The sequence below is a fragment of the Mytilus trossulus genome, chromosome 14, assembly GCF_036588685.1.
Source record: "Mytilus trossulus isolate FHL-02 chromosome 14, PNRI_Mtr1.1.1.hap1, whole genome shotgun sequence".
Taxonomy (NCBI): Eukaryota; Metazoa; Mollusca; class Bivalvia; order Mytilida; family Mytilidae; genus Mytilus; species Mytilus trossulus.
This window is the reverse complement of record NC_086386.1, coordinates 20,386,834-20,413,133: the sequence shown is the minus strand read 5'-3', so window position 1 is coordinate 20,413,133 and position 26,300 is coordinate 20,386,834. Positions and strand designations below refer to the sequence as shown.

The window sequence follows — 26,300 nt, the reverse complement described above, 5'->3', positions numbered from 1 at the left end:
AACACTTATCTATTAGTATTTAAAAAAATTTTGAGAAGAAATAGGCTTCAAGTTTCTTTAAGGTATACAGCCTTATTCATATTAACTTGATGAAAGAGTTTAAATATATCAAAAGTACAAAATGATATGACTAAATATAAATAATGCATAGCCCTTCGATTTATTCAGTATTTAAAGTTCTAAAGTTTCTTTAAGTGCCAGTTTTACGAATCAAAGTCTTAAATGAATGTTTAAGCTGCATATTATAAAGGATGTCAAATGGTATATTTATCTTTTTATACTGGTATTTTGTCAAGTGAATTTATTCGTGAATGCAAGGTAAGATGTACATAGATTTATATACTATTGTCGAAAGTGATACGAATGACTCTAGCTGAAATTAGACGAAGATGATAACGTTAGATAGGAATTATTATTACGATAATTAATTAGTTATCCTTCTATGTTTTACGCTTCTTTTTAAGAAATAACCGTCAACTTATATACCGAACTCCAAGTCATATTAAAAGTGATTTCATTGAAACCAGACAAATATAAACGTATAGTAAAACATAATGAGATACTAGTCATTGCAATGAAGAAATACAAAACAAGCATTAAATAAAATCTTCAAATATGTATATGCATATATGATTAAACCAAAATGTTCTTCTTTCTTTGATTAAAAACATTTTGGTGAACACTTAATGATCAAAAACAATTTATCCAAGATTCAAAGATGATGTAATACATATAGTTCAACAGACGCCCGTTTCTCTACGTAGGGTCATCAGTGGTGGTCGAATAAGAGGATAGAAGAGCATACAAATCAGTTAAAATTAGAAAATATTGCAAACCAAATATTCTAATACTTTGGGCCAAATAAATCATATATCCTTTATGTCTGGGTAGGAATATCTTGGCTTTTAAGAAAAAGAATTAACGTTATATTACCAGAGAATTGATGCTGATTGCAAAACCTCAACCTTGTCTATTATCAATCGCTCTTCCACATAACTCTGTATGCGCAGGTTTTGTGTCAGAAGCAAACCTATGTTAATGACGTCCCAAAACATTACTAAGATTAATATAATCAATCATTGTACGTTGTGATAATGCTTAAACATAAGTTTCCTGATCAATAAGCGTCTTTTTAGCTTTTATAATAAATGTCATCACATTATATGAAAGTATAAACGAATTTTAGTGGCTCTTTTGTTTTATATCAAGTATTTAGGGGGTGATAATGGGGCAATTTAACAATTCCGATAAAACATTGTTTTAATAGAAGTAAACTATGTCCCCTCAATAACAGTTAAGTTCAATTTGCAAACATTTGTCATACAGTGACTTTTTAATAAAGAAATGAGATTTAATAAATTGAATAAAAAAACATTGATTAAATGAAATATTTCTTAAATAAGTTTCAGAATCTGGTATTGATTGACTTTTATTTATTGTTCTTTTGAACTCGTGAAATTTAGAATGAAAAGTAATAGTTTTGATATTAATGTTACCACTTAAGAAGCTAACAATAACATCATGTGTGATTAACTTTTTTCTGTTTTCCTTTGTTTGAAGAAAAGAAATAAAACATACTAGCAAATAAAAGAACTATTCCATTACTTTAATGCATGGAAGTCAATTTTGCCTATCATTAATGTTAAATAACTTAACAATTTAATTGATGTCTGTAGCTGGCATGTCAGTTAACTGCTAGATCTATTGTATGAAGTTGTTTTTTTTGTTCACCGATCTATTGTTAAAAGCTGTGCATTTGTCTACAAATCTATTGTTAAAAGCTGTGTATCTGTCTACCTGTCTATTGTTCATTGTTGTTTGAAGCTGTGATTTTGTTCACCTGTCTATTGTTAAAAGTTTTGTATTTGTCTACCTGTCTTCTGTTAAACGCTGTGTATTTGTTCACCTGTCTATTGTTAAAAGTTTTGTATTCGTCTACCTGTCTTCTGTTAAACGCTGTGTATTTGTTCACCTGTCTATTGTTAAAAGTTTTGTTTTTGTTCACCTGTCTTCTGTTAAACGCTGTGTATTTGTTCACCGATCTATTATCTGGAGCTGTTTATTTGTTCACCGATCTATTGTTTGCAGCTGTGTAATTTATGTGTCTATTGTTAAAATCTGTGTATTTGTCTACCTGTTTATTGTTCAAAGCTATGTTTTTTAATCACCTGTCTATTGTTAGAAGTTTTGTATATGTCTACCTGTTTATTATTTGGAGCTGTGTATTTGTTCACCGATCTATTGTTTGGAGCTGTGTTTTTGTTCACATGTCTATTGTTTAAAGCTATGTTTTTGTTCACCTGTCTATTGTTTAAATCTATGCATTTGTCCATCTCTCTATTGTTAAAGGCTGTGTATTTGCCCTCTTGTCTATTGTAGAATACAGTGTTTCTGTTCACCTATTAAATTTTTTAATCTGTGTATATATTGACCCATGAATTTTAAAAAGCTGCGTGTTATACTAGCTGTCTTCTGTTGGCATCTGTACATTTGTTTATCTGGGTTTTTTTTTTAAAGCTATGTATAAATCCACTTATAATTTGTTGATCATCTTTGAACTTTTCAAATTATCTTTTGTTGACGGTTTTTAATAAGACCTCTTATGAATTAGTTTTACTTTCTCATTTACTTATAATTTAAAACTCCTTTTATATATTTTTCTAATTTATTTTTATAAAATGTATAACTAAATATATAAAAATCAATTGTCGTTTAATATGTAAAGTACATTATTAACTTTAATTTAGAAATTGATATCAGAAAATAAAAATATGTAATATAATGTTTCGTTTGAATACTGTAAGTTGTATTTTGTATTTATGCTATCTCTTATAGTACTTAATATGTAATATGATTAAGTGTTAATACAAGTAGTATCATGGTTACTGTCAATAGGGTTTTGTTTGAAATGTCATCTTCATCAAATTGAAACACTAATATGAAGTGTTATACATAATCGTATAAAAATCCTAGTAATATTGTCAAGAAAGTCATTCCTCATTGAGACTGAATAATTAATAATCTCAATAAAGATATTCAATTAAGTAATACAGGGGAGTCGTTTAGATATAATCCCACGCTTCAATACTCACGTATGCACATCCTTATCAACAGCATGTTTATATGTATGAAAACATACCATATAGAAACGAGATTATATGCTCTTTTCATTGCATCATTCAAATATTTTTATTGAAGTTAAATAACTTTTATGTAATCTTAATATTAGACTTGATAATTTACGCCAGATAAATTTCAATGTGAACGTTTAAAGTAGTTTTTATGGCATTTAATAAAACAAAGTACATATTCTGTTTTCTATAATTCAAAACGAAACAGCAATACGTGTGATGAGTTTTTCTTAATGATTTTTATATCAAAAAAGTCTTAGTGATATTTAATCTATGAATACAGTAGTAGGGACAAATACAAATGCATCAGAAATAACGCAATGTACTCTCCAAGATGAAAGTAGCAAATTTCTAAATTTTAAAGAATCGATTACGTTTATTTGAAAGCAGTTGTACATGTACTTGATCAAATAAAGCTACTGATACGCGTACCTGCTTCCATCTTAATCAAACGGTTATGCAAACACTTCCGTATTTTGAAAGAAAAAAGTTCATTTGGGGTTTTATTTCCGAAAAATATGTATTCGTTTACCCTTAAGTTGAATTCATTTGTTGAGTTTTAATCTTTGTTAAACATGTAGTGCTTTCTTCATATTTGTTTTATTTTCCTTTTTTCATGGTCTAAAACTTCCACTTAGTGTTTTATCCCTTGACATCTTCTCTACCTTTTATAACCCATGGCACTAATTGATGAGCATCTCAAATTGAATTACAGATTCGGTTACAGTATATACAATATTAATATTTGACAAAGTTTGTTATGCAACTCATCTTCATCAGGTTTAACTATTTTCATTCACTCTTGACTCACTCTCAGTAAAAAGTCAAATCATAAAAATACTGAACTCCGATGAAAATTCAAAACTGAAAGTCCCTACTCAAATGGCAAGATCAAAAGATCAAACACATCTAACGAATGAAAAACTGTAATATTCTAGTGAACATTAATACTATGTTGGTTTTTTTTTAATTATAAGAATATAGCTACAAAATGAAGTGTTAGATTATAAAAGTTGGTTTCCATGTATGAGACAAAAACATCAACGGAGTCATCTTGTGTGTAGAACCCCATATAAAATTAGGAAATCAGTTGTCAAATTGCATGAATATCTTGCGTGTCTTTCTGGATATCTTTTTGTATTGTGTTAACATGTGAAATTGTTTTGTCCAACTTATTTACTCTTGTGTAAAAAATATGAACACATAGAGCGAAAATATTCAAGGCTTACTTTCTTCTACGCATGTAATCTTACATCTTGACCTTTCCTTTAAACATCCTTTATATAGTAAAGTATTTAAATTTTTCACGATGACATAATTTGTAGAAAGATTAGAACAAACAACAGCGTATTCCTTTCAATATTTCTTTTTGTATACATCTAAATAGATTTTATACAAAACTTCTATTAATTAGCATAGTTACTTTCAGCTGCCTTGTTTAGTTTTATTTGTGTACCAGTCTCATGTATAGCTGTGAAACTCTGTATGTTAATTTAAACATTTAAAGGTACTTTGTGATACATGTCAGTATTATGCTTTGTACCATAAAATATATGTAATCAGTGGACTTTCGTTTCCTAATCAATAAGCTATACTACTGGTTTATAAAATCATTAGTTATTTAATTTTCGTAATATCATACTCTTCAGCGACTTGATCTGTTCCAAATAGTGATGGATATATACATGTCAGTATACATGCGTCTAACTCTTATGATGAAATTATATTTCTTATAAAAGACTTATTGTGAGTAGAATATGATTATTTCTTACATTATCTGGATCAAATTCGTGAAATAATTTAGTTAAAATCATTAGACATTAGTGTTATTTCAGCTCTTCTGTTTCAATTTTTCGGAGAAAATTTCGACATTGAAAGTACCTTGATATTCATAAAGAATATTAACTTAATTGATATATCGTTGTTTGTTTCATTTAATCATTAATCTAATCTTTTTATATATTGGACATACTCTCCTATTTCTGTAATTTACCATAGACTGGGTATTTGCTGATTCTAAGTTGAGAATGTGGCACTTTCGAGTTTAACAAAGATTGGACTTGGAGTTAGACTGCTCTAACTATCTGGAAGGGTTACATATCATGATGCCAATTGTTAATAGTTGAACGGGTATGTTACAAATCTGACTTCCTTCTATTAGTTAACATTGCTCTGAACTAGTTTTAAGTAACTCATAACCTTCTCATATTTGTACGTTGTGTCCTTATTGTGTGTATGTCTTGGTTTTATTTTCTTAATCATTTTTGCTTTGCGTGGATCTGACGAATGAATACTTTTTCAACTGATTTTAAATTGTGTTTTTACGTTGCATATTGACTATACGATTACCCCACTTTTCTATTATAATGATAGGGTTGGGCGCCCTTTAAATGTTTAATCCATCATATTCTTTGTGTGCTTATTCCAAGCCAGGAGCCTGTAATGCAGTTGTTGTCGGGTTTTGGGTGTGTATGATATTTTGTTTGTTTTAGTAAATAAATCTGATATGACAATTCCTATTTTAATCGCTAAACAATTCCATGTCAAAAGGTTTGCTATGCAATGTATGTTTTATGTTTTGTAGAACCGTATATTAACTTATAGTAACTGTTGCTAACTAGAACAGTGTTTTCGGTATCTGGGCGTGGTGGTGAGTTGTTTCATTGGTAATAATATCGCATATTCTACTTTGCATAGTTTGTATTTCATGTAGGTATATCATGTTCACGGTTCAATAGTTGTTTTTTAATACTTATTATTTAGAATAAAACGTATAAATCACCGTGGTAGAAATATAGATAGTCGAATTTAGCAAAAGTGCAATTAAAATATTAGATGAAAGGATTCTTTTTATTGAAAGGTCCACATGCAGACGTAGCTTTAAATGTTTTACTGTCTTCTTGTCTTCTTTAATATATACAAGTGAATTTACTTTCTTTGCAGAATCTTGCAATCCAATTGCTAGTGTATTGAAATATTGAAAACCACCACATGAGTAAATAATAGTTAAATTCAAAAGTGTCAAGTGTGTAATTATGATTTTATAATTCTATTTGTGTTGAATTTATGTTGATTTTTTAAGAATGAAATGGTTATCTATTCTTAATAAAGCACTAAGGTGTCAGTATTCACCTCAGAAACTAATAAAACCTTTGAATAGACTTATTAAAAAGGGATATGTCACTATACTGTTGTCAGGTCATTAAAGATTGCATATGTTGGTCACAGATTCGCATACATACTTAACCTTTGAATAGACTTATAAAGAAGGGATATAGTTATATTACTGTTGTCAGGTAATTAAGGATTGCATATTTCGGCATAAATATTGATTCACTTATAGGGTCTTTGCATCGGAACTAACCACCTTTATTCAAAAACCAGTTGTTATTCATGTATTATTGTCATTTTGTTTATTTTCTTTGGTTACATCTTCTGACAACAGACTTGGACTTCTCTTGAACTGAATTTTAATGTGCGTATTGCTATGCATTTACTTTTCTACATTGGCTAGAGGTATAGGGGAGGGTTGAGATCTCACAAACATGTTCAACCCCGCCGCATTTTGACTCTGGCCTTTGTTAGTCTTGTATCATTTTAATTTTAGTTTCTTGTTTTCTATCAAGGACACCAAATCAGTACATGCATAACAAAAATCACAAAAAAATAGTTCACCGTAATTGATAAAAAAAAGATATTCAAAAACATTTCATACTTTTTTTTTTGGCATTCTAGTTAAATATTTTAAGACAATTTGAATAAAGATATGTATTAAATTTCAGTAAATGAGGCCTTTCTTTTTCTCCCCTTTCTATATTTCAGAACATCTAACTGTTCGTTCTTTCAACCGCATAGTTGATATACATTGAACTTAGGAATTAGTGCATGATCTAAAAAACGTGAAAAAACTTTTAATAAACCTTTTATTGCACTCAAAAGCTAATAAAACTGCAAAATCCTAGTTTTGTCAGTAATAAGGTGTTTAATTCGGTACCATCTTATAAGCTAATGAACGGTCAATTTTATTTTCGGTTACTATACAAAATCAAATGTTCCACAATTCTTTTCAAAGATAGCCTTAATCAGCAGATAAAAAGTCACATTGCACAGTTATTTTAAGAATAGTTGACACAAATACCGAATGAATATATGAACTGGTGCACTAATTTTGACCTATTGTTTTCGTAATTATACCATACTAATTGTATCATTTGTATAAACTCAATACGATGATTTATATTTATCGCCCTAAAGCCCTAAGGAAGTTTTACGACATTGGATTTCGTCATCAGTCTACTTCGTTCATGTCTATATATACTCGTATCGACCTGATACAAATGCTATAATTGTATTATATTACACCCTTACTTTTCGCTACGTTTTTTGGAACATTTGTATTGCTTTTCAAAACTAACACTTTTAATTTTTAATTTTTGATCAGCTGTTATTCATTAGTCCGCTTGTGTTATTGTTGTCGGCTGTTTATTAATTCAAGTGTGCTATTGTTTAAGGCTATGTGTTAGTCTACATATACTATTGTTGAAGGTTGTTTATAATTTAGAAAAGAAGATGTGGCATGATTGCCAATGAGACAACTATCCACAAAAGATCAAAATGATACAAACATTAACAACTATAGGTCACCGTACAGCCTTTAACAATAAGCAAACCCATACCGCATAGTCAGCTATAAGTCCACATGAGCTATTGTTTAATGCTTCATTTTTTAGGCTAGCTGTCGTGTGTTTAATAATGAAAACCTTACTATACCGCGGTTTAAAGGTCATAAATCGATTTCGAGGAAAAATCAAGGTAACAAACAAAAACCGAGAACAATACATCAACTATAAGAGGGATACAACAAAACAGCAGAACACTGATATGCAAGAAAAACAAACGACTATGCAACATACGTACTGTTTTTATAAAATGCAACTGTGCTTTTGTTAAAAGCGTTGCATTAGTCTCTACATGAAAGTTGTATATTTGTCAACTTGTCTGTATTTTGTGGAAGCTGTTTATTTTCTCATCTGTCTATTGTTAAAAGCTGTCAATTATTCAAACTGTCTCTTTATATCCCCGCTTTAAAAAAAGGGGGGTATACTGTTTTACCTCTGTCTGTCCTTCCGTCAATCCGTCAGTCCGTCCGTCCCATGAATATTTTTCGTCGCATTTTTCTCAGGAACTACAATACAAGGATTTCTGAAATTTGGTTTCAGGGTTTATCTAAGTCAGCTATACCGTGTGATGCTTTTTCAGATTGATCACTTGACAACTTCCTGTTTACCGAACACTTGTATGATTTTACACATGGTAGCTAAGTTGAAAATTTTCGTCACATTTTTCTCAGGAACTACAAGACAAGGATTTCTGAAATTTGGTTTCAAGATTTATGTAAGTCAGCTATACCGTGTGATGCGTTTTCAGACTCATCACTCGACAACTTCCTGTTTACTAAACACTTGCATATTTTAACACTAGTAATATTATCCACTGGCGGCGGGGGTATCATCAGTGAGCAGGAGCTCGCAATTTCACTTGTTTTTAAAGCTGAGTAATTGCCCTCCTGTCAATTGTTAATATCTGTAAATTTGTTCACCTGTTTTAATTAAAAACTATATTTTCTGTCAACCTGTATATTGTTTACAGTTGTGTGTTTGTTTACCTGTTTTTTTTTTAATTTTGTGTAGGATACATGTACAGCCAGTCATTTAATTCAAATATGTGTATTTGTTCGACTGTCTATTGTTGGAAACTTTGATTTTTGTGACCTATCAATTGTTGAAAGCTGTGTATTTGACCGCCTATATTTTGTTAGATTCTGTGTATTTGTTCAACTGTTAATGGTTAAAAGCTTTGTATTTTATAAAATGTCTAACACATATTTGTCCACCTTGCGATTTTTGAATGCTGTATATTTGATCACCTTTCAGTTTGTAAAAACTGTACATGATTCAACCTCTCAGATTGTGGATACTGTGTATTAGTGTTTGTCTGTGAATTGTTTAATTTTGTGTATAATTACACTAGTATATAGTTTAAAACGGTGCTTTCGGACATCTGAATTTTGTCGGAATCTGGTTTTTTTTTTGCAATTGTCTGCCATTCTTGTAAATGTTAAAAGCTGTGTTTAAGCTTTTGATGAAAAACTGTGTACTAGCCAATGTATATATTGTTGAAGGCTTATAACTATACCTTTTGTGTTATTGTTTGGAACTCTGTATTAGGCTGAATGTATTGTGAAAGCTGTTTATAAGTTCACCAGTCTATTGTAAAAACATTTTATGTTACCCCAATTTATCTTTTGATTATTGATGTCTTTGTGCTTCCTAATTAAATGATAATTTGAATATCCTTTGAAATATTTTGTTAGTACAAGGTTGTTTTTATCAAATCTATCAAGTAATTCAAATCTTTATTCATTCTGTAAATTCATTTACTTATTCAGAGTTTTTAATTTCAATTCAGTAATTGACATAAGAAAAAGAAAAATAATAAACTTTTGTAGTTGAGTTTGTTTTATCTTGTTTTCGGTATTTAGTTTTTTTCTTTTAGCAATAATTAAATATGAACTGATGTTTATAGCATTATTATCATAGTAACTGTCTTTAGGTTGTTTACTACGTCAAATGAAAACATTAATTTTAATTGTATAAAAAGCAAAGTATCATTGTCAAAAACGTCCTGGCATGGGTCATTAAAACTGGATAATTGATAATTTCAATAAAAAATGGTAAATTGAATAATATAAAAGAGTTGTTTAGATATTATCCAACGCTTCAATACTCACGAATGCACATGTGTACATGTATGAAAACATACCATATAGAAATAAGAATTATATGCTCTTTTCAAAAGCGACCTTTAAATATTTGAATTTAAGGTATATAACTTTTATGTCATTTTCATACTACACCTGTTAATTTAATCCGGATAATTGTCAAGGTGAAAGTGTAAGTGGTCTTTATGGAATTTATTAACACAAGGTTCATATCCTGATTTTTATAACCTAAAAACGAAACAGCAATATTTGTGGAGGCTTTCTACATAGTAAAATCACATAAATACTGATTTCCAAGGAAATTTTAAAACGGAGAGTCCTCGATCAAATGGCAAATCAAATGACAAATCATCTGAAACGAATGGGCACCCGTCGTGTTGCTCACATTCGTGAAAAGTGAAAGGGATTGTTGTAATGACATAAGGAACATATTCGATATCATCTGTATAACGTATATTCTACAACGGTCAACCAACTCGTGATGGCGTCCGTAATATTTACGAAATGATGAGTATTACTTCACCATTAAAATCTCTTGATTAAAAAACAACTGGATCACATTTGGGAAGCTAGATAATCTCTTCAGTCGTTACGTTATGTTTCGCACTGACATTCATAGTCGATGCGTGACAAAAAACAGACGTTATAGGTAAAATATTAAAAATATGGTTACGGAAGTCATCACTGTGTCACAATCACAAACAAATATGTAACAGAAAAAACGAATATCAAATACCGAAATCACATACATTGCCTCGTGTGTTTTCGCACAATAAAATGTAAACGTCACATACGAAGAAATAGAAAAATAGTTTGCTGTTCAATGTTTTTAAAAGAAATATATAATTTCACATGGGGAATAGTGGTATACACGGTTAAAAAATCAAAAGTATGTTATAACTTATTTAAGAAACAAACAGAGATTGAAACTTATCTAGAAGTTCTTTGTATTTAGTAAGAATCCAACTATGGTTAATATCCCTACATGAGTAAAAAAACAAATATCGTTTAAAGTGTACATTTCCAATTTTATAAAAGAATAAAAACATAATGGCACATATTAGAACAATAACATATTGGCGAGATCTTTAAAAGTACAGAGCCGCGTCATATGTACCAAAGAAACACAGAGTCGCACATACAAAACTCACCAGCCAAAATGAAAGATAAAACTAACACATTGACGGGATATATAAGTACCGAGCCCTGTCAAATAGATATCACAGAAAGCGTACCAAACAGTAAAAACAATATTAATAATATAACAAAGACAAACGAAAGAACAATATAATTAGTTATCAAAGGTACCAGGATTATAATTTAATACGCCAGACACGCGTTTCGTCTACATAAGACTCATCAGTGACGCTCAGATCAAAACATTTAAAAGGCCAAACAAATACAAAGTTGAAGAGCATTGAGGACCCAAAAATTCAAAAAGGTTATGCCAAATACGGCTAAGGTAATCTACTCCTGGGCGTAAGAAAATCCTTAGTTTTTCGAAAATTCAAAGTTTTGTAACAGAAAATTTATAAAAATGACCATATAATTGATATTCATGTCAACACCGAAGTGCTGACTACTGGGCTGGTGATACCCTCGGGGACGAAACGTCCACCAGCAGTGGCATCGGCCCAGTGGTGTATATAACACGGGAATCTATACATCAAGACCATCTTGAATTATTTGTGAAGTTGCCCCGAAATATATATCAACAAGGTCTTGATACCTTCCGATGAGCTAAATGTATAGTTTCAAATTGAAATTGGGGATTTGGTAAAGCTTGTCTTTTAAGTGCCAGTCTGCCTAAGAATCAGGCAGTGGTGAAAACATGACAAAAAAAACCCACCCAACTTGACATTGATTTCAGTTCATAATAAGTAGTTTAGCACAAAAATAACATTCATTTCCATTTTCTGTTCTGGTAACAAAAGATACAATTTGGTTGAAATGCACTAGAAATTAACGAATAAGGGGAGATAACTCTACAATTTGCTATCATTCTAACCAATTTTCTAACCAAGTTATTTGATATTACCAGACACACACAAACGAAAGATTAATACTTTTTAATTCAGGATGATGGTTAGTATTAAATAGCATGATTTGCTCGGTGGGTTTTTTCTAATCATGTTTTAATTTTCACATAAATTGCCTGATTCTAACAAAGACTGGCACGTAACTGAGAACCGTTATTTATACAAACTTCGTAGAAATAAACTGTAGTCATCGAACCGATTACGTGAATTCAAATAAAGTTCTACTTGTAAAAAAAACACGCTACTGATACATGCACTTGCTTCAATCTTGATCGAACAGTTATGTTAACACTACCGTTTTTCGAAACAGTTCATTTTATGAATTATCACGTAGAACTACTTTTGTATTAAATCCATTCGTTGTATTGTTGTTATTGTTTTGACATATTTTTTTACCTTTTTTGTTTCCTTTTTTGTCATGGTCTCTGTTTTTCACTTATGGTTTTTATTTTTATAAGATACTCTCTCTTTGTTAGAACCCATTGGGCTAATTGTTCAGCATCACAGTTTGAATTACCGATACTGTTAAAGTATATACCGTCTTAATACTTGGTTTATCTTGTTATAAACACCTCATCTTCAAAAGAATGGATGCTCTTCACTCACTCGAACAAAAACGTCTATACGGGTTTTTTTTATTATATAAAATTTCTACAAAATAGAGTATAAGAGTTCTAAAGTTGGATTAAAAATGTTTTTGTCGATATTTGTATTGTTTTGATATTTACACGTTTTGTCTAAACTAGTGATTATTGTAAAGGATAAGAACATACAGAGCGAACAAATTCAATGCTTCCTTCCTTCTAAGTCTCTAGTCCTATAAGTTGGCCTTTCATTTCAACTTCGTTTATTTAGTAAAGTATTCAATTTTATCATGATAGCATAATTAGTAGAAAGATTATGACAAACAACAGCGTATTCATTTCGATATTTCTTTCTTGTATTTATGTAAATAGATTTTATACAAAACGTCTATTAATTAGCACCGTTACTTTCAGTTGCCCTGTTTAGTTTTATTTGTTTACCAGTATCATGTATAGCTGTGAAACTCTGTATGTTAATTTAAACATTTAAAGGTACTTTGTGATATATGTCAGTATTATGCATTGTACCATAACCTATATGTGATTAGTGGACTCTCGTTTTTCAATCAATAAGCTAAACTACTGGTTTATAAAATCATTAGGAATTTCATTTCCGTCATACTATACTATCCATCAACTCTGTCTGTTGTATATAGTTATGGTAATATATATATATATATATAAATGCGTCTAACTATAATAATGAAATCATATTTCTTTATGGAGACTTATTGTGAGTAGAATATGATTGTCTTTTAAATTATTGGATAAAATCTTTAAAACAACTAGTACGTAAAAGTGGTAAGACAAAAGGCTTTATTTCACTTCTTCGGTTTAAGTTTTTCAGAGAAACTGTCGATACTGAACATACTTTCAAGTTGATCGTATGAAGAATATTAATTAACTTAAATAATTTATCATTAAATATATCTTTTATCGTTTCGTTTGTTATCTAATACTCCTTTAAAATATTGGACATTCTTTTTTATTTCTGTAATTTACCATAAACTTAACATTTGCTGATTCTGATTTAAGCACTTGGCTTGTATGAGAAGTACAAGTATTGGGCTTGGAATACTTTTTCCGGAAGTGTAACATATCTTGATGCGAATTGTTACCTGTTGAACTTATATGTTACGAATCCGACTCTCTTTTATTAGTTGATATTAGCTCTGAACTACTTTTCAGTAACTAATAATCTTCTCATATCTGTTTTTTGTGTCCTTTTTGTGTGGTTTTTATATGGGGTAGGGGGATTTTTGCTTTGCGTCGATCTCATGAATAAATCCTTTGCAAGTGTTTTTACAATACATGTTGTGCGATTACACCACTGTTATGTAATATTGAGAGGGTTGAGTGCCCGAAAAATGTTTAACCTTTCGCACTCTGTATGTGCTTATCCCAAACTAGTAGCCTGAAATTCAGTGGTTGTCGTTTGTTGCTGTTTATATTATGTGGCATTAGTTTATTGTTTAGTACATAAATGTTAAAGGTATGCAATTGAATTTGACATTTCCATGTCGATGTCGTTAATACTTTTCTATACGATTTATGTTTTACTCATTAATATATACCGTTTACTGACAAAAATAAAGTATATCTGGTACATTATTTGTGGTCTATGGGCCCTTGGTGGTGAGTTGTCGCATTTGGCAATAATCCCGCATCGTCTTCTTTTTATGTTATGTATTTGGTTTGTAAATTACTCGTGTTCATACATTCATAGTTTTTTTTTATATTTATTCTTAAGAATTAAACTTATAAAACATCATTGTAGAAATATTGATAGTCGAATCTATCAAAAGTGCAATTAAAAATTAGATGAAAGGACATAATTATAGAAAGGTCAATATGCAGATGTAGCTTTGAATGTTTGACTGCCTCTATAATGTGTACATGTGAATTTACTTTTATTTTGAAATCTCGAATTCTTATTACTTTTATATCGAAATATTGATTAAAACTTCATATATAAACATGGTAAATACTAGTTAAAATCTAAAGTTTTCAGTGTAATTATGATTTTATAATTCTACTTGTGATGCATTTATGTGGATTTTTAAAGAATGCAATGGTTATTTCATATACATATATATAGGAGGTGATATATATTTTTTTTAAACTTTCAGTGTATAAATGATAAGTGGCAACGTATATCTACTCGGGTTGTATGTATGTCTATTTGTAAAATATGCACTAAATATTTGTAAAGAATGCCCTAAATATTTGCAAAGAATGCACTGAATATTTAATACAAAAATATTTATATTTTGGTTTTTTATATATTCAGTACTGGTTATTGATCGACGACATACTAATTGAGATTTTATCATGTTTGCAATTGTATTGATACTATCAACAATCATCGCTGTTATAGCATCTGACAATAATACAAGGTAAGACAAGTCCCTTTCTTCTCAAAGTGTTTATCTGACCTTTAAACTTTGTGTTAGTTTCGTTGTGTGTTTTTTGGTGGTTTTTTTTAGGGGATGTGGGTTACATTTTTTCGGTGGATTATTTTGTGGGTTTTTTTCTTTTGGTGTCAAAATCTAGCACGGCTTGTCGTAAATTTTCAATTTACTGATTTTTTTGCTTCATCTGCTTCCTTTCAAATCCTGAATTGACATTACCAACACCTCTATAAACACAATATTGATATTCCTTGTGATTAATTGATCAATTGTTTTTTGTATAATTAGCGTACAAAAAGAAATGGCGCTTGCATATCTTTGACAATGACTACATATTAAGAAAGAAAATTAACATGAATACATTAAAAAAAGAATCAGGTTGAAATGGGATATGCAGTTGAGATAAACAAAAATATTGTAAAATTGATACATAAATATACTGTAAAGTTTGTGGAAACATATATCTAAGAAAGCCTCATAATCGATCTTTTATTTCAAATTGTATTCCAATTTCAGAGAATATGTTCTTGGGACTTTATTTGATGGCTATGACCCAAAACTAACACCAGCATTTTTTCAAGGTATGTAGTTCATTAGTACAGTTTATGGTATAAATATACAAGAGAATACTGATGATAATTGATTCTTTTAAAAGTTTTTATTGAATGCAGCGGAAGATTGAATACAATATTTGCAAGGGCAACTAATCAGAACGAAAATGAATAATTTCTATCCGCGTACAACATCGACGTAATTTTTTTAGGTCATCTAGCTAGCGATTATCATTATTGTCGTAAACTTTTACAACAATCCTCTCACAAACGACAAATGAACAAAAAATGTAATCGTAACCAAACTTTTACTGAATGATCCTGATGGTATCTTGTATACAATTTGCGTTTTTGTTCCAGCCACTGATTAAAAATAGAACATTATTATTGCCTTGAATCCTGAAACCCATAATAGAGAGAGGAGATTTGTTAAGGGCAACATGTTCAGATTGATAAGAAATACCTCCTATAATTTGCAATAATATTTTCCGTAAAGAGGTTTGTCCAATAAATTATATATTTTATATAGGCTTTATATGCAGAGATAGACAAGAAATAAATGTCCACGAAAATTTAAGTTTTCTTCATTCAAACAAAATTGATACCAACGGAAATAAATTAATCCACAGTATTCGTTTATTGTCTTGAAAACTGCAATAGACTAGAAGAAAATGATCCCTAATACAAGATCTACAAAAAATAAAGCCAGGTCAAAACCATGGGATCATTCATTATAGAAAATATTGCTCTAATACTTACAATTTATAAGTTTTTTTAATATTATTTTGAAAGCTATTTATGATAGGTAAAACAGTCTTGATCAGGAACAACGTGCTAGAAACCATTTTAGGTACTTAATGCTAGAGGTATTGTTCTTATATTAGGACCTTTTCTGAATTATTTTCTATTTTGTGCCGATAATTTTTTATTATGACATATAAGTTATTTAAGCTTTTTTCTTCGGAAATATGAATTAATGTTTGATTAACGCTTTTAAACGTGAAAGTTATTCAAGGAAATTTTTGCTTTCAACAATTTACGAAAGATATTATCCTTTACTTTATTGGATACGCATCTCCCATCAGATTTTAAGCTGACTTTGTTGTCTAATTCGAAAATATGTTCAATCTTTAGCTTCATTAATGAACGTTTTAATCGTCCTCTTGTTTATATATAATATGTAACTGTAACTTTTTAGGATATGCTTTTGTGTTGATTAGTTTTGCCATATTCTCTGTGTTGTTTCTACGCCCTAGTATTTCTTCTTTTGAACGAATCTTTTAATACAAATTGAATTTTTGATTGTCAATGTTTCACACTGAACTTATATTCTAACATCAATACTGTAAAACAAATAGCAAATTTCTAAAGTATTATAAATACTTTCTGGTTTTATTAGGTTTTTGTATCAATATTAATTTATTTAACAGTAACTAAATTTTAACTAAAAAGAGCAATTGTTAAAGTTGATCGAATAAATTGAATTTAGTGGTTATTATACAAATAGTTATGTACGTTAAACTGCTATCATAATGTTCCTTTATTTAACAGCGTCATTAAGCTGTAAACTAATTGTCTTACGTAATACGGAAGTATGATCAAAGCAAGACCAAAAGAACTTTACATCAAATCAATTTCTTAAAGCAATTATTTTAAATTTGCGAAGCTTTGTAGTTTCTATTAGCATGGTATATTTCTCGAAGTTAATAATCAGTAGGGCTATTAAATAGGCTATAAAATCCTAACGATAGTTGCCCATAAAAGTAAAGGAATTATTTTGTCTACGAAAATAATGACGAGTAATGATTTCAAATTTGAAAACTTAAATTACCAACAGTAATTGTGTTGGTACATGCATATACTTGCTATACATGTATTTTCCTGACTTCCCATGCAAATCCTATGGACTTGACTTGAATTTCACCTTAAACAAACTTGTGGAGAGTTGTCTTAAAGGTGTACCACATCTTCTTGTTTAACATTATACGTGAAATTCAAATAAAATCAGTTCATTTGAGTTTCGCGAGTTCATGGACAGAAACTATTGAACTGGTTCATCGAAGAGAAGTAAAATCTCAATATCAAGTTGTAGACGATTTTGTTTGATAAAAAAAACATTATATTTTGGAAGTACCACAGTTTCTGTAACTCACTTTAACAAATGTCACCGCAGATTTTGTAGAAAATGTTAAAAGACTACTTCGCCTTGTAGCCATTGCTATTATGTTAAGCTAAACCATGCAACTTGATTGAAATAACAGCCCATTTATATGCAAAATTGTAATGCAATTAATTTTTAGCGAATATTTTTATTGAACGACGTTACATGTACAAATTTTGAAGCGGTAAAATGGCAAAATATCAAAATTTTACCAGTATATACCACAAGCTAAGGAAAGTGAAAATTTAATTCCGACATTATTTGTTTATGTTTGATTTATTGATAAACAAAAATGTCACATTTTCAAAGAGTCTTATAGGAAAAGACTTAAATGCTGAATGTTGGAATTTACTTCCTATACAAGTCTCTTGCTTATACATGTAGCACATATACAATTTTATGTATCTTTGTTATCTTAGAACATCAGCCTAATAATGCAATCACCTTCTGATATGAACGCAAGTCCCTTTAAAGTTTTAAATTGTAAATGGTGAAATGTTCCTGTAATATCTGTTACATGTATCACCATTTTTTAAAGACACACAGTCACTTTTAAAAATTGAAAGATTTTGTTGCAGATGGTCCGGTGAATGATGAAGTACAGATATATATATCTAGCATCGCATCTATCAGTGAAGCTACAATGGTAAGATCGTTTTCACATAGTGAACTTCCCACCAGAAAGGAGTAGTCACCAGTGCTTATAAATGCTGTCTTTAATTGCTTATGACAAAAGAGTTGTTTGATATCTAATATATATTTATAGCTTATATTTTGTTAGTTTAGTAAATGCTCCACATTTTCTTGGTTATAGGTGGTCCCGTGGTCAGTGAAGTTCAGATATTCATATCTGATATGGCATCTATGAGTGATTCCACCATGGTAATGTAGACACTCTAGAACCAGCACTGCTTTTAACATTTATTTATTTCCAAAAAGTCAAGATATTTATATATTTTAAAAAAAATCATTTAAAAATGTTAACTTAAAACTAAATATATAGATGTCTTGACTACTACATTCATTTCACTAATGTTATCATTCTTATTCTTAACTTTGCAGTTTTCATGATTTGTTTATATTGTAATTCATTCTTATTGTTATAGTATTGACTGATAGTATATCGTTGGGCTAACACATAATTGTGCTTTTAATGTGAAGTAGGCAACCAAGGTAATAAATCTGTAGAAAATTGGTCATTCATCAAAATAATTAAATAATACTTTTTGTGTACAGAATTTAGGGAGATATCTAACACTTTGATTATAATAGATTTTTCTATTTTCATAAAATTTTCAAAACAATATTTAATTTTAATCTATTGACAACTTTTTTTCATTTTTAATCAAGAAATGAAACCACACAATTAACTGGGAAAATTCCATTGGATATATTTTTTTATTATTGAATTGAAAACTAACATCAAATAGAATAAAAAAATAGTCCATAATGTATAAGCCCTACACGCTTATCGTTAAATCGCTTTGAAACCATATTATGATATTCTATATTTATTTCATGTTAATATGTATATATTTAAAAGTACATTCATCTTTTTTATTGTCGAAAAGTGAAATATAATTTTCTCATTCTCTATCATGTAAATATAATAGTCTGTCATGGCAATGTTGTACAATTAATTGCTATTCTTATTATCGTGATTTTCATTGTACGTTTTTAGTTTGATTGCAAATGATATCTACGAGACTTTTGTATCATTATATATATTTTATTCTCACATAGACATACATAATAATATTATAAGACATATGGTTAGCAACAGCAAATAGAGAAGAAAAGAATGTATAGGTTTGAAGGCTAACATTTTATCGGAGATAAATACATAGATATGGGAAGATGTGGTGTGAGTGCCAATGAGACAACTTTGCATCCAAATAACAATTTATAAAAGTACACCATCATAGGTCAATGTACGGCCTTCAACACGGAGCCTTGGCTCACATCGAACAAAAAGCTATAAAGGACCCCAAAATTACTAGTGTAAAACTTTGAATTGTTCGAATACTAAGAATTTTACATCCCAGGAATCAAACATTATAAATGTTTGATCAAACCAGAGACATATAATAATTGTATTATATGTCTCTGACCAAACGTTCGGGAATTTTTGGATGTTAGTACTCTTTGACCTCGTACTTCATTTAGGCTTTAACTTCTATTATTCGAACATCGCTGATTATAGTATTTTGTAGAGCGAACCGCTCTTCTTCGATAAATGGCACTGTAAGCTTCCCCTTAGTATCTTTGCTGATTTTTTTTGCTTATGGTTCTTGCATTTATTTTATTACGATTAAATACTTGTGCTTTGTCCGAAAATAATAAAATACCATCTTTATTTTTGAAAGATGAAATCTAGTAATTAGCTATGTCGTCTCTTATCCCAATGTTATAGAAATGATTGTTATCTTCTCGATATATTGTTGATTGCTAGTTTTTCGATTTGATACGGGACAGATACCCACAAACCTTATGTACTTATCTGTCTTGTCTGTGTCAGGAATCTAGATTGTGGTTTTCTCTGCCTGTTGTTTATGATCTGCGAAATTAATATTGACATGAAGTCATGGTAGACTAATTTCTGTGTGACAGTTTGTTTAAGATTTATGAGTTTGACTGTACCTTTGGTATCGTTCGTCCCTCTTTAATTTACTAACAACTCGTCAAGCCATTTAACGATTAAGCCTTACACTTACATATGTATGCACTTGTCCATCGTGTTAGTCCAAATAAAGATCTTTTAAGATATAAAAATAAGGAGATGTGGTATGATGTCAATATAATGAGATAAATATTCGCCAGATGTCGAAGGAATTTGATATCATTGATTGTGAATCAACGTATGGTCTTGTGCAAAACTAATGTCGTACAGTTAAGACAAAGAGTCCCTGACATAAACAATGTTGATCTTACAAAGTTTATAATTGGTAACGTAAATTTTGAATGGAAAGAGATATTCTAAAATCAAAAGTAAACTAATTAAAATGTTTTTTTTTCTTATTCTGAGGAGGATATCTACAATTTGAACTTTAAAAAAAGAGTCGGACTTTAGTGAGACGTCCATTTTCACAGAATAAGTGAGATTTTTTGTTTATGTGCCAGCTGAAACCCGCCGTTCAGTATGGGAATTTCTCACGATATTTGAAACACATTAGTGGCCTAGGGTTGTTCTCTGCTCTTTTGTAGGGTTGGTATCTCTTTGGCACATTACCCGTGTTCATTCTAAATTTTAGTTATCATCGTCAATGAGTCAGCGCTAGCTGTGTCTACATGACGAGGATCTCAACAAAAATGAAAAAGAAAAACAAACAAACAATAGTACACATCATACATCATAGAAAACTTACTAGAAATCAGGTTCAGCTTTTTTCTTCTGATTTTTATAGTGTTTTATTACGTTGTTACACTGTTACAACACTGTCCCTGGAGTGGGGGCGCCCGCTAACATGTTTCACCACCGCCACATGATGTGTATGCCTTTCCAAAGTCAGGAGCCTGTAAACCCGTGATTGTTGTTTGTTGCTATGTTACATATTTGTTTTTCGTTTATTCTTGTACATAAATTAAGCCTTTTTCAAATGATTTGTATAGTTATGTTGTACTGTAACTGTCCAAGGTTGATATGGGTTTTGCTAATTGTTGTAGGCCGTACGGTTACTTAGACATATAGTTCTTTTTTTTCTGTGTTATTTGATCTCTTGTGAAGAGTTGACTCATTGGCAATCATGCCACATCTTCTTTTTAATTTATAATATATTGACATGAATCAGTAGTGTTTTTTTTTTCTTTTTCATGTAGTAAATTCACCTTATTCCTACCTTTTTGCAAACCACTGAGTGAAATTACTATTCTAAAAGTACCAATTTATAGACTCAACAATAACTATGTAGACTAAGTATACCTCAATGCAGCATATAAAGAGGAGGATATACAGAGATAAGAAATATTTCTAGGTTTCACATAATCTTTCTTTGTCTGTAATAGAAAACAAAGGAACTCGTGTATTATTTGAGTTAAATGATGATGTCTAGCAACACATTTATATTTCTAAATTAAAAAAAAAATGTGGTATACAAGTTATTAAAGTTTATATACGTCAATGAGTGTGCAACAAAAACAAATAGCATTCGACATAAACTATACAGGTCAGAATACAGGATAAGCAGGTGTCTATACTATAAGGCGCTGTAAACTTAATATTAAGCTTTTTTAATTCCACCTAGTATATAAAGTTCATTAATCTATTAAGATCAAGTAACAGTAAATGGGCTATGTCACAGATTTTGGTAAAATTTTGCATACGTCTTTTGATCGATGCAAATAACTGAAAATCGATCCAAAAAAATGCAAATAACTGAAAATCGATCCAAAAAATGCATTTTCCCTTTTTCTATTTTTGAAATACTATAATTGATTAATTTTTCTAAAATATGTGAATATGAAGAAAGCGAAAACGTTTTAGTTGTCTAATAATCATAAACACACAGAATTCTGCTTCATATTTTTTTTCTAAAAAATATAAATGTTGTTGCTACATGAATTTCTGTGTTAGTGATGTTGAATAATTATTCAAAATACCTGGGCTTTCGGTCATAAAACTTCACTCAGTACTCCGAGTACAAAATAAGTACTCGAAACACAAAATTCAGTATTTTGATTGGTTGATTCTTGAGTTGATTCGTGCTTGAAAGTTTTATGACCTCAAGGTCTGGGGTCCTGAGTCACCAACTATACTTTGTATAGCGCCTATAAATGTTTTGCGTGTTTGACTTAATTTGAAAATGTAAGAATATATTTGTAAAGATTGAAATAAAATCTGTTTTGATTTTCATGTTGAAAAGAGGAGACACAACTTTAGATAGTTAACCTAACAATTATCAATTCTTATTACAGGATTATTCAATGACGATGTTTCTTAGACAAAGATGGATAGACACACGACTGAAGTATGACCCTATACCTGGAGTTACCTCTCTTGAGCTAGATACAAAAGCTATGGCCGATGTATGGATTCCTGATCTATTCATTGTGAACGAAAAGAAAGCTAATTTCCATGATGTTACAACGCCAAATAAACTGATGCATATTTATAGTAACGGAAAGATCTTCTATAGTTTAAGGTAAAGAATTTAAAGGATCTTAAAAGTGCTTATATACGAAATATAATTTACATAAGGTGCTTTGACTGATTTTTCCGACGTAGTCGGTATAGTTTCGGTTTGTGCCCTTTGAACTTACGGACGCTTAACTATGGCAACAGAATACGCATGCTCGAAAGTCCTTTCTGTGATTGGACAAAATGCTGTCATTGTGGATGATTTGGTTGTGTTTGAAAAAAACGTCTCGTTAATTATATTGTAATGGAAAGCAAGTGAAAAACTATAAATATTTAAACGAAATCTTTCAAATATTTATATTTTTATTAAAATAGTTGTTTCTCCAATAGCTCTTTGTATCCATGACAGCTGTTTATTCTGAACAATTATATTATTTTTAATGTAAACTTTGTTGTACGAACGTACATGACTTTTAGAACGCATCTATGCATGTGAGCTTTCCGCGGGTTTTTTTTAAACATATACTCAAATTTAAATACGTCGGATATCTTTTTTAAAGATAGTTCTTGTTAAATCTTTGTTTATTCTATTTCAGCATTATATAGATTGCAGTTGTTACCTATTCCGTACACTAGGTAAAATAGAACCGAATCTATTGGCGCAAATGGGAGGTTAAGAAATCATTAATCAAAACAATAATGAAAACATCGACTATATAGAAACACATACACAATAAGGTTTCCAAACACATACATAATCATGTTGATTCAAATATTGTGCAATCTAAAAACATTGTGTAACATTTAATTTCCTGTTGCACTGCAACATAGTTTTATTATGAAAGACAAATAATACTTGTCTCTTTTCAAAACATTCTGTGATCTTTTCAATATACGCGATCCATCAAAGGTTTGATTGAAAAATTAATCCGTAGCAAGATAGAAAATCATTTGTCGCTTCGATGATCATTTTAAGAGTAAAGTTGCTAGGTGTTGCGGTATGTTCTTCCGTTCTTGTTCCGTCCATTTATATGCTACTATATCCCTCTGTTCACTAGTCTGTCCCGTTTCTGGTATCAAGTTTTGGTTTCTGGGAGGTAAAAATGAAGATGTGTTAATATTAAACATAATTTATGGCACGCTTGTTCATTATGATATGAGGTTCGTATTATATGTATGAATATAAATTGCAAGTTTGGGTTGGGACCCATACTTTGCAGGTCACTGTACATAATCGTAAAGTGCGAGTTGGGCATGACGTTCTGTCGACTTGATCTACATTTATGTTTCAAAAATTACCCTATGATATAGAAGAATTTCTAAAACAAAAATCCGAGATTTTACAATACAGTGATATCGAATTTGACAACTGCACTGATTATGTTTTAAATAGCTTATTGTATTGAAACCATTTCAATATCCTGTTTTTGTGGACGCCTTTTAAAGTTGTCTCTATTTAAATTAATAGATAAAAAAAAAGACTCACCTCTAAATGAATTTTCATTGTAGATTATCGGGAACATTTTCTTGTAAGATGAACCTTCTTAAGTATCCGATGGATTCCCAAGTATGTCTCTTTGTCATGGAGAGTTGTAAGTATTGTGTGTCATCTATTTAGTTAATACGAACAACCAATGCAATGTAAACATTATCAAAACGTTAATTACGTTAATGAGAAATGATTTGTTTTATTTTCTTTTATATAGTTCGGTGTTAAGTATGAAGTACATTTGTATTTAGGGACCAGGTGACGAGGGCATCAACCAAAGTATAGAACAGTGTATATGAAAGAATTCCATTACCTTAGAATTAAGCAATGAAAAAAACAGTTTCCCCTTTTTAGATATAAAAAAGGTGTGGGATGAGTGCAAAACAAAATGTTCATTGTGAAAGTAAAATAAGAGACTCAGTGTTACTCGGAACATAAACTATGCATTATAATGTCTTTATTTGTAATGTAACAAGGGAGAATATCCAATCTGAAAATTGAACTCACAAACTTAAATGATATGGGTATTTAAAACATTCATATGATCAAAAACATGTTTTTAATTTTCGTCGTCTTTTATTTTTACCCTTTTTACTTAAACATACGGTAAAAACCACTTTTATTTGATTCATCAATACCGTTTAAAAAACGAATGTATTTCGTTTTGCTTTTTACTTATTTATCATAAGAAAGAAGATGTTATTAAAGTCAAAATATATTTTATTGGCGAAGTAAGATCATGGCTTCTGTCGGTTACCAACCCACAAACAAAGGGTATTTGGGCAACCGTAAATTAAATGCAAATAAAATAGATCAATAAAATTCAAAATTCAAATAAAACTAAAATGAAATGAAATGAAAATTTTGAAATAATGGGCTGCTGAATTGAACCCTGGCAACAGATGTCCAAATTCAACATGATAAATTTCGTTTGAGGTGAAAATAAAGATTACATGGATTAATGTTCTAAATTAAATAATAATACAGTGATAAATCGAGTTCATCGGTGCTGGTGCAGCCGATAAAGTCCGCCACTAAACAAGTTCAAAAACATTCATTTCACAAAGAATGTTTTGGAACTTGTTACCGCCAACCAGTACCATACATTGAGAGTCGATATAACTGATAACTCTTATTGTTATATTGTGTAATTACAAGAATCTGACCGCAGTAACTACTACCTAACAGATTATCAAAGCCAATAACCTAATTCGCCGTTTGATGGACAATAAATAGATGAAAATAGATAATAGCATAACTGAAATTGTAACGTCTTGTATAAAATTATATAGCTTTCAATATCTGACAAATAAAATATTCCTTCTCACTGTAGTTTGGTTCAATCACTTATATGGAATTTTGTTCTTGAATTGCAATTGTGGTAACATTGGAACAAAGCAAATTTGACTAAGGTAAAAAATCTTGGAGAAAATCATTATCGCTTATAAGTTAGGACCTATCGTATAGTTATCAAAAGGTACCAGGATTATAATTTTGTACGCCAGACGCGCGTTTCGTCTACATAAGACTCATCAGTGACGCTCATATCAAAATAGTTATATAGCCAAACAAATACAAAGTTGAAGAGCATAGAACGCTTGTCCGATGGCATGTCCATTTTAGTGGATTACTTAATATTGCGGGGCCCTTCGAAAATGAGCATACGATTAGTTTATCTCTTTACTTAAAGTGTCTCATAACACTTTGACCTTGGTAAAAAATTGTGATACGAAAATGTATAAGAGAACACAACCATAAGTAGCTACAAACTTCCGAGCAACAACGAAGTTTTGGTGATTGAAAACCCCACTTTCCAAGCATGCTTTTGGAAACATGAAATATCTTAAATTGACAATCAATCAATAATCAGCTCTAGATTGGTAATTTACAATATAGAAAATATAGAAAAATAAATAAAATTGATATGATAACAGATGAAAATATTTGACTTGCCAAGTGTTTTATGTATGTTTGTAATCAGATTTGTGGTTAATACTTTTTATATTACCAATGACTGAATTCTACTTTAACCATCAGAAAATATAAAAATCAGAATATCTGACAAGAATGTCAATGAGG

The 26,300-nt window shown here is 30.2% G+C and overlaps 1 protein-coding gene across 4 annotated transcripts in view; it reads left to right on the top strand.

Annotated features, from left to right (window-relative positions):
* The first annotated feature begins 215 nt into the window (after positions 1-215).
* The window catches only part of LOC134696479 (glycine receptor subunit alpha-2-like), a 29,704-nt gene continuing 3,619 nt past the window's right edge, over positions 216-26,300 (top strand). The window contains exons 1-6 of one of the 4 annotated variants that reach the window (XM_063558315.1): positions 216-318; positions 14,826-14,931; positions 15,463-15,527; positions 18,473-18,540; positions 22,570-22,796; positions 24,242-24,324. In XM_063558315.1, coding sequence (XP_063414385.1) covers positions 14,867-14,931; positions 15,463-15,527; positions 18,473-18,540; positions 22,570-22,796; positions 24,242-24,324 — 508 coding nt within the window. In that variant the 5' untranslated portion in view covers positions 216-318; positions 14,826-14,866. Of the gene's footprint in view, positions 319-4,770; positions 4,878-14,825; positions 14,932-15,462; positions 15,528-18,236; positions 18,305-18,472; positions 18,541-22,569; positions 22,797-24,241; positions 24,325-26,300 lie in introns of those variants that run through there. The other 3 variants (XM_063558314.1, XM_063558316.1, XM_063558317.1) reach the window with 3 other exon arrangements.